The sequence below is a fragment of the Suncus etruscus genome, chromosome 11, assembly GCF_024139225.1.
Source record: "Suncus etruscus isolate mSunEtr1 chromosome 11, mSunEtr1.pri.cur, whole genome shotgun sequence".
Lineage (NCBI taxonomy): Eukaryota > Metazoa > Chordata > Mammalia > Eulipotyphla > Soricidae > Suncus > Suncus etruscus.
Window position 1 is genome coordinate 49,303,264 of NC_064858.1, and position 10,089 is coordinate 49,313,352.

Sequence of the window (10,089 nt, forward strand, 5' to 3'; positions counted from 1 at the left end):
TAAAATAATTTAGGTGCTGGAGTGATAGTACATCTGCTTTGTACATGGCTGAACCCAGTTTGATCCCAGGCATCCCCATGGTCCTCCTTGCACTGCCAGGAATAACCTCACCAGGTTATTCACCAGGTGTGGCATCACCAGGTGTGGCCCCAAAACAAAACAAAATAAAGTAAAATACTTTAAAAGAGGGTGCCTTTATTTTTATTTTTTGGGGGCCATACCCATTTGATGCTCAGGATTTACTTCTGGCTAAGCGCTCAGAAATGACCCCTGGCTTGGGGAGTCCATATGGGACGCCGGGGGAATGAATCGTGGTCCTTCCTTGGCTAGCACTTGCAAGGCAGACACCTTACCTCTAGCACCACCTCTCCGGCCCCAAGAGGGTGCCTTTAATGACAGAGACTGGTTGGATGGTCAGCAATAATAGAGTAACTTAGCTACATAATTTTTCTGGGTAGAGAAACCTTTCTACTTCTACAACTGAGAGGTATGAGGTTAATGCTAACATTACCTTACAATTCTGACACGGTGAGAGTCTGAGTCAAACTTTCCAGCATCTCAACTTAACCAGGAGGGGCACATCCTGACAAGGCCAGGGTGTGACTCAATTTCCACCAGGAAGCATCACCTCATTATGCCCCTCTACGGTGCATCTTCCTATGCTGGGTGATGTTCCTTTAAACGACATTCTGCAATAATGAGCTTATGAATTGACACTTAAAGATTTTCCCAAATGCCTGGCCAAATTTGCTTACGTCTAAATGGTTCATAAACTGTGCAAGTGTTTACAAGGTGCACATTACTCTATCAAGGGGCAGGCACAGTGCAGGGTCCTGAGCAGGACAGCGAGAGAGCACAGGTTCCTGAACCCCACACAGCTTCTATCACAGCACCACAAGGTCCCCAAACATCAGTGGATGGAGCCCTGGAAACTCACAAGCACTGCTGGGGTGGTCCTGGTGGTCCTGGACTCTATAGCACTGAACCAGTGGTCAGGTTGGCCAATTATCACCAGGGATAGTTCTGGGCCCTTGACACCACTTGAGAGTTCCCCAGCCCTTGCTGAACAAAACTAGACCCCTAGACACACAATTTGATTTAGGTGCTGTTGGGCTTTTCCCAATGGTAGAGGGGTTCTCTCATGCTCATCTCTGAGGCAGGCAATAAGAAAGTGGTTAAAATACACTCTGAATCGCAAGCAGGGTTAATCATATCCTAGATTCTACCACTTCCTAATCAACACTCAGTCCAATTTATTTAGCCTGCCTGGGCCTCAACTTCCCTCATCAGCAAAAGGGAATTGCAAGTAGAAGACTGCATGTTAAGGTGAAAGCTCATTTTAAGAGGTTAGCAGGGTGCTCACTGCAGATTACAAATATGGTACAGGAGCTGGAAAGAAAGTACAGTGTGGGTGGGACATGTGCCCTGCATACAGCTAGCCTGGGTTTGATCCTCGGAACCACATCTGATCCCTGAGTTCTCCCAAGTGATCCCTGACAGAGTCAGGAGTAAGTCCTGAGCATCATCAGTTGTGACCTCAAAACAAGACAAAAAGAGTATAGTTGAAGTTACCTATTATTACAGCCACCATGCTATTTTATTCTTTTCCCATTTATGTCCCATTTGCCTTTTTACAGGGAAAAAGCCCCTAAGAACACAGTGCTTTTCTTCAAGTAGATCCACTCTTCAACAGAAGCCACTGGCTCTGCACAGATCCAAGATGCTACTGCTTCTCATCTCTCTGATTCACACACAGTGATTCATGTTCTCTTCCTCCCCTCTCACCACCCTCCTCACTGAAAACATTAAAACACAATTAAGAAACAGCAGGGCTGGGAGCTTCTGCTTCTGTGAAGTCAAGACATGGACCATTTCCCTATCCAAGGACAAAATCACTTCTGTTTTGTTTTCCTTTTTTTTTTTTAATTGAATCACCATGACATATGCAATTACAAAGTTGTTGATAGTTGAGTTTCAAGCATGCAATGTTCCATCACCCATCCTTTCTCCCGTGTACACTCTAAGCCAATATCCCTAGTTTTCCACCCACCCTTCTTTGCCCCAGCCTGCCTCCATAGAAGACACTTTTCTTCTTTCTCTCCTTTTTTTCATTCCCATTTTCCTTTTTAGATACTGTGGTTTGCAATGCTGTTGCTAAAGGAGTATCACACATTTTCACTTTATATCCTTTATGTACCCAGAGAAGGGACAAGTTTCTGACCTGCACAGCTACCCTAGAGACTAAGTAGAACCTAGTGGTTCTAAAGTAAAAACACATTATGAGATTCCACTTGGTCACAGCTATTCTGGCATCCCACAGAGGTAGTGAAAAGGGGCTGTGCTGGTGATGGCTGGCAACGTTCCCTTTTGAGGGTACTTTCTCAGCAAAGACACACACACACACACACACACACACACACACACACACATCGCTCTATCCAAGATTTAAAACTCTGTCCTATCTGACACAGCATTCACCTTCCTTTTAAATAGCTCTTTAGATGGAAACAAATTATAGATTAGAAATGTACTTGAAAAAGTCTTGGTTTATCATTCTGCCTGGTCAGTGTGACCAACCAGGGAAGCCTGTTCCCACTCACAGAGATTCCTGCCAGCAGTAAGCAGACAATCTGAGAGCCTCAGACCACAGCCCCACCACTTCCACATCTGTGATAGCAACAAAGCAGCCTTTGGGGAGCCGGAGCGATAGCACAGCAGTAGGATGTTTGCCTTTCACACGGCTAATCCAGGACAGACCTCAGTTTGATCCCCAGCATCCCATATAGTCCCCCAAGCCAGGAGCAATTTGAGTGCATAGCCAGGAATAACCCCTGAGTGTCACCTTGTGTAGCCTAAAAACAAACAAACAAAAAAAAACAAAAAAGCAGCCTTTGGACACTGCTCACCAGCAGTCTGGGCTAGAATTCCTAATATCACAGAACAGAGATCACACAGAGGAACTACAGGTGCCAACCAACTCAGCACAGGATTAATCAGGAAGTTAGAGGCTTTTTAAAAAAAATTCTAAAATCATCGCTTCCTCAAGCTGGAGAAATAATATTGGGGATCCCAGATCTATTCCCAGCACCCTATCTGGTTCTCCAAGCACTGCCAGGCGTTATCTCTGATCATGAAGCCAAGAGTTAGTCCTGAACACCCACGGGTGTGGCCAAAAACCAAAGCAACAAAACAAAGAGCACCACTTCCTCCTACAAAGAAGAAGGGCCTTTCCTGGGGCCACAGATAAACATGAGCTAGAGTAGAGGTATCAGGCATTATGTTGCTGCTGGAGAGAGAGTAAAGAATTTTTTTGTTTGTTTGTTTTTGGGCCACACCTGGCAGTGCTCAGGGGTTACTCCTGGCTTCTGCTCAGAAATAGCTCCTGGCAGGCACGGGGGACCAAATGGACGCCGGGATTCGAACCAACCTTAGGTCCTGGGTCCATTGCTTGCAAGGCAAACACAGCTGTGCTATCTCTCCAGCCCCTAGTAATCATATTCTTTTTTCTTCCTAGGGGATAGCGCGAACACAGTCCCCCACTACCACAAATTATGCAGTTTTCCACATTTGGGGAAATCGCAGGGGTCAGCACATTCGGAGTACAATGGATAAGCCTTACCCTGGGAAAACCACCTTCTGATCATGGTATCTCCCTTGCCAGGTAAATATAGTAATCATATTCTTTTTTTTTTTTTCAGCCACACCCATTTGATGCTCAGGGGTTACTCCTGGCTAAGCGCTCAGATATTGCCCCTGGCTTGGAGGTACCATATGGGATGCTGGGGGATCGAACCGCGGTCCTTCCTTGGCTAGTGCTTGCAAGGCAGATACCTTACCTCTAGCGCCACCTCACCGGCCCCAGTAATCATATTCTTAATACCTCGCATAGTAGCTAATACAGGGAATCTACACAATGAATGAGCATAGCCTCATCTTCTCTAAGTACTGCTGCCCACATTTGTAAATGTGTTCATGATGAATGTAAATGATGTGAGGAGGAACCCTAAAGATTCAAGAAGTCTTTTTCCCAGAAGCAGCAGTCTGACCATGTTCCGATGATAGAAGACATCTTCTATACCAACAACAACAACAAAATGCTACTATGTATGAGTTCTTACTGTGCACCTGACATTTCTTAAGACCTTACTACCTCTGTTCCTTGTGGTGACCCTTTGATATGGGAGAGGAAGCAAAACAGAAGAAAAATATGGGGCCAAGGTCACACTGGGAGTTAGCAGTACAAGGGCAAGAGCAACTGCGGGGAAAGAGGTTCTGAAGGAAGAAAGTCTGGACTTTGAAATGGGAGAAAAGTTGATGGAGTAAGAGAGAAGAGGAAACTATCACATCAGTTTTTTCTTCTTTAAAAAAGTGACCAAAGATGGAAGTTGATGGGGGTGAGGGCATGGAGGAAGACCTAACTGTTCCCCAAGAAATGTCTAAGAAACACCCAACAGAATGGCTGAGAGACTACAGAGTAGGTGGAGAGAGGCAGTCGGAGTGACCAGATGTTCTGCACAGAATATCACACACACAGTAAGAAAACTCACCTTAAAGATTGTTTTGTTTGTTTGGTGTTTTTGGGTCACACCCAGCATCACTCAGGTCTTACTCCTGTCTCTATGCTCAGAAATTGCTCCTGGGGCCCGGAGAGATAGCACAGCGGCATTTGCCTTGCAAGCAGCCCATCCAGGACCAAAGGTGGTTGGTTCGAATCCCGTGTCCCATATGGTCCCCCGTGCCTGCCAGGAGCTATTTCTGAGCAGACAGCCAGGAGTAACCCCTGAGCACCGCCAGGTGTGGCCCAAAAACCAAAAAAAAAAAAAAAAAAAAAAAAAAAAGAATTGCTCCTGGCAGGCTCGGGGGACCATTTGGGATGCTGGGATTCGAACCACCGACCTTCTGCATGCAAGGCAAACACCTTACCACCATGCTATCTCTCCGGCCCCATCCTTAAAAATTCTTAAACTCTCTCTCTCTCTCTCTCTCTCTCTCTCTCTCTCTCTCTCTCTCTCTCTCTCTCTCTCTCTCTCTCTTTCTCTCTCTCTCTCTCTCTCTCTTTCTCTCTCTCTCTCTCTCTCTCTCTCTTTCTCTCTCTCTCACTCACTCACTCAGTTTTAGTCTGTATTCTTAAATATCATTAAGGTGAAGGGCTGGAGCGATAGCACATTGGAGTTGGACGTTTGCCTTGCACGTGGCCAACACGGGTTCAAACCCTAGCATCTGATAAGGTCCTCCAAGCTTGCCAGGAGTAATTTCTAAGTGCAGAGCCAGGAGAAACCCCTGAGCCACAGGCGGTGATCTAAAAACAAAAACTAAACAAAAAATCTTTAAGGTAAATTTTCTTACTGTGATATATATATATGTGTGTGTGTGTGTGTGTGTGTGTGTGTGTGTGTGTGTGTGTGTGTGTGTGTGTGTGTGTGTGTATGTTTGTGTGTGTATATACACACATATACATATGGCCAAGGACATACAGACCTTTTTAAAAACAGATTCTTTCCAGTGAAATACTACAGTGGGTAGGGCATTTACCTTACATATGGTCAGCCAGGATTTGATCCCCAAGACAACATATGATCCCTTGAGCTCTACCAGGAGTGATCCCTAAGCAAAGTCAGGAGTAAGCCCTGAATACACACATACACAAATTAAAAATAAAACAAATTGTCACTTACTGAAGACTCACAGCCAGGTTTACATCACCTCTTTTATAAACAGGAAACCAGGTGCTCCAAAAGGGTAGCTTACCCAGTTGAAAAGTGAGAATAGCCTGATGAGAAGTCAGGCCCAACAGGGAGCCCAGCAGCATAATGGGAGCATTGGTAGAACATTTAAAATTAAACGAACAAAAGTTTGATTCACACATGATAATAAAAAACCACTTACTGCATAGAAAGCTGGCTGTGTACTTAAAGAGATGATAGGCTTTAACTAGGGCATGGGAAAAAAGGTAGGATTCTAATTATGTGCTTTCTTTACAAGGAGTGAGCATTTCCCTGCATCTTGCGAATATGCACATTTTGGAGTTTCACAGAGATAAGGTTTCGAGAGATGTATGATATTGCCTTGTTAGCTTCCAGACCATCATAGAAGTCATTAGTTAGGTTACATTTTCACCGAGGGTGTAGAGGTGGGGGAATCTAGGTTAGTTCACCTGGCTGTAAAAATAGACTTCTGCCACTTTAAAGTAGTATACCGCCTCATTACTATTTCAGTCTTGGAGGTTTTTCCTGTTACCTTAACACACTATCAATTTGGAACTCAAACGAAATCAATGATTCAGTAACCAAGAATCAGATCTTATAATTGGAAAACAGCATTTTTCTGAGAGGCACCTCAGCCATCCACTGGCACTTCTCATTCTGTTTAACTGCATTCAGGGAAGCCAGTTTCTCAAATGAGTCCACAAAACCTTTCACATCCTAAATGACATAGTTAACTCTCAAAGAGGCTGCCAGGAGGAAATTAAACTCACATAGCACTGGATGTTTTCCTTGTGCCTCATAGATTTTGAGGAAAAAGAAAAATGTCTCCATAGCTCTATCTGAACAGGCAAATAAAAAATATTAGGGAAATAAAAAAGCCAACACTGGTGAATGGGCTACTTTCTTCTAAGGGAAATTAACTGTTCTTTCCTTCATCACTACACATTTGGTGCACCCTGAAATAAAGACTCAAAACTACTTCAGCCCCTGTGAGAAAAGTTCTCAGGAATTTATAGGATATCTGCTAGTTCTGTTTGGTTTGGGGAACACCCGGCTATGCTGGGGATTGCTCTCTGCTTTGAGGGTCTGTAGGGCTGAGACAGTGATGACTAGAAAGGCCTAGGTGGGGGCTGGAGTGACTGTGTATAGTAGATAGAGTGCTTGCCTTGCACAGTCAACCCAGGTTCTATTCCCTAAAAGCAGAGTCAGCAAAACCAATTTAATCCAAAGGTCCTGTATAATCTGAATCTCCTAAAGTTCTCAGCTTCCTTGATTTGATTTCCTCTAGTTTTTACTTACCCAATAAACTATTTTTAAGTAACGCATATGTCTAATTCCATTTTAATAGTCTATTTAAGATTCAGGGTTCAGGGGCCAGAGAGATAGCATGGAGGTAGGGCGTTTGCCTTGCGTGCAGAAGGACGGTGGTTTGAATCCCGGCATCCCATAAGGTCCCCCGAGCCTGCCTGGAGCTATTTCTGAGAGTAGAGCCAGGAGTAATCCCTGTGAACCAAAACAAAACCAAAACCAAACAAAACAATAAAAGATTCAGGGTTCACCAAGTCAACCAAACAATGCATACTTGACCTCTGAAACCCCGCAGTCATGAGAACCCCATCCTGGTGCAGTTGAAAAATCTGAATAATTTTGTTTGTTTATTTGATTTCTGGGCCACACCCGGAGGCGCTCAGGGGTTACTCCTGGCTCTGAGTTCAGAAATCGCTCCTGGCAGGCTCGGGGGACCATATGGAATGCTGGGGGTGGAACCTGGATCCATCCATGGTCAACCATAAGAAAGGCAAACACCCTACCACTATGCTATCTCTTCAGCCCCCAAAATTCTGAATAATTTTTGACTCCCCTAAAGCTTAATCCCTAATAGTCTACTTTTGACTAGAATCCTTACAGCAAATATGAACAGTTAGTTAAAATCCATTTTGTAGGTTATATGCAGGTTATACTGAGTTCTTAGAATAAAGTGAGCTAGAGCAAAGAAAGTAATCAGGAAGAGTCTATTTACAGTGCTGTACAGTTCATATTGATATGCATGTATTCATCTATTTAATCTTCTATTTTCAAAAGAATCTGTGTGAAAACAGACCATCCAGGGCTGTGTGGGAGCTCTTGTTCCAGGGCCCAACTGCGGTAAAATTCTCAGTTGCATTTGAAAGGAGAAAAAAAAAAGCCCACATCACACCAGGTGCTGGTATTTTACCAGCAAAGATAGTTGTGGAAATGGAACAATGGCTAGTAAGGCAGAGACAACCGTGCAATTAAGTTACATGCCTGCTCAGCCACTTTCCATCCAACTAGGAGAGAAGCAAACTTTTATCACCACAATTTTACAAGTTAGGAAGAGTGTCGGCCAAATTGCTTAAGTGAGTAATCCGCCCACCAGTCCTCAAAGCATCACCAGAGAAAGCCCTCTCACACTTTTCTTCAAGTCTGAAAACTGTCCACCGCAGTATTAACTTTACAGACATCCCAATAGGAACAAACCAGAACAGAACACCTTCCTTTAGCGTTAGCTATTAACTACGAGTCGTCCTTTCAGAAACTTCTAATTGTGGCTCATCAAATATCATATAGTCTTCATTCTGGATCATTCTGCACATGATCTGGGCCACACTGTTAGGAAAATGTTCAAACAAATGCAAACCAGAAGAGAATTAATTCTTTAGGGGTAAGAGGAGAGGAGAGTGGATCTAGGAAGATAAATGCCATTCCACAAAATATATTGAATTTGGAAATGTTTTCAATATCCTGGAATGGGGGAGATCGTGCAAAGGTCTGGTTTGATCCCTCGCACTGCACTGTATGATCTCCCAGCACTACTGGGGGTGGGTGGGGTGATGCCCAGAGTTGCATGCCAGCTGGTCCCTTATCAATGTTTAATTTTATTTCTGTTAAACTTGGTTAAGAAATGCTAATGTTAAAGGGGAAAAAAGGAATGAGAAAACTTGCAAATATCTCAGGACTTCACTTCTGGGACAACTGGTTACTTTATGAGTGCATATCCAAATTCCCCGACACATTCGTGTGCCTTGCTATTTCCCCGCCATGGGGACCTCCGAATTTTGGAAGGAGAGGCCAACCTGAGCGGGCCTCCATCTCCGTGAACTTTACACACAGTGAGTGGCAGACACAAGTCCTGAGAATCTCACTGCGTAGCAAAGAACTCCCGGGCTCGGCTTCCAGAACCAACGCCGGGCTGGAAGGAGTAAGGTCCCAACTGGCACTTCCAGCAGGCAAGGGGAGCGAACGCGAAGCACCGCGTCCAGCGTGGACGTGCCGAGAGCCCAGGTGGGGACAGAGGCATGACCCAGTCGGTAGGGAGAAGGCAAAAGGTCTCCCCGAACGGAGGCGGAGGCTTCCTCTCCAAGCCCGGACAGGCGCTCCAGGGCCGACCCCGTCTCTGTTTGAAAGCTCGTCTTCTGGAGCACGCTCCCGAGAGCTATTTTTGCCCACCGCCAAAATCAGCAACAGCCAATTACACGGCAAAACAATGGAGAGGGCGCCTGCTCCGCCGGGCTCGGAACTCCGGAGAGGCTGCGCCGCCGAACCCCGACTTTGCACTTGAGCTGAGCCCCGCGAGCGGCCCCCGCGGGACTCCGAGCCTGGGCGCCGCCTCTCGACGCTCGGGCCACCTGCCTGGAGCCCCGAATTGGGGAAGCGGGGCAGATGCGGCGGGGCAGTAGGACCGACCCAGCCAGCAGCGCTCGGGGCACTCCTGGGGTTCCCACGCGGAGAGGGCTGCAGGGGAGACGCGCTCGCAGAAGGCACAGCGGGGCCGGGGAGGGTCCGAGCTTAGCTTGGCACCTCCTCCTAGACGCAGACAAGCTTGCACCCGGGGCAGCAGGAGGAGGCGAGAGCTGTCAGTCGATGCCCGAGTCCACAAGCCCACCCCGGCCTCTCCCCACGGCCCCCGGTGCTGCCACCCAAACCCGCGCCGCTCACCCGGTTCTTGCAGCGGTGGTGCCGGCCCGGGTCCGAGTAGGTTCGGTCCACGGTGAGCGCCGTGTCGCTGCCCGGCATCTCGGAACTTTGCCGGGCTGCCGCGGTCGAGAAGGCGGTGCGGGCCGTGGCAGCTGTTGCCTGCCCCGGAGCCCCGAGCGGCCGCGCTGCGCCTCCGCCTTCGCCGCCGCCGCCGCTGCTGCTGCTGCGGGGTGGGAGGGTAGGCGGGTCCCGGGCGAGTCCCGCCCCCGGCTGCCCCCGCCTTCCAGGCCTCGCCCCGAGCACCCCGCGCGCGCCTGGGGCTCCCAGGCTCATCCTGGGCCGATGGCTCCGCCTCTCCGCTTCCCACGCTGAACCCCGGCTCCGCCTCCTCCCACGCGGCCCTCTTTCTCCTCGGAGGAGGATGAGCCACGGCTGCATTATTTGTTGA

At 47.3% G+C, this 10,089-nt stretch overlaps 1 protein-coding gene and 1 non-coding gene across 2 annotated transcripts in view; both read right to left on the reverse strand.

Annotated features, from left to right (window-relative positions):
- The window catches only part of TMCC3 (transmembrane and coiled-coil domain family 3), a 74,224-nt gene extending 64,383 nt beyond the window's left edge, over positions 1 to 9,841 (reverse strand). Inside the window, exon 1 of the mRNA XM_049782829.1 lies at positions 9,663 to 9,841. Coding sequence (XP_049638786.1) covers positions 9,663 to 9,740 — 78 coding nt within the window. The 5' untranslated portion in view covers positions 9,741 to 9,841. The remainder of the gene's footprint in view (positions 1 to 9,662) is intronic.
- Positions 3,512 to 3,669, reverse strand: LOC126023171 (U1 spliceosomal RNA). Its single transcript, XR_007500376.1, has one exon. It is a non-coding gene; the product is annotated as a U1 spliceosomal RNA (small nuclear RNA).
- Positions 9,842 to 10,089: the final 248 nt, after the last annotated feature.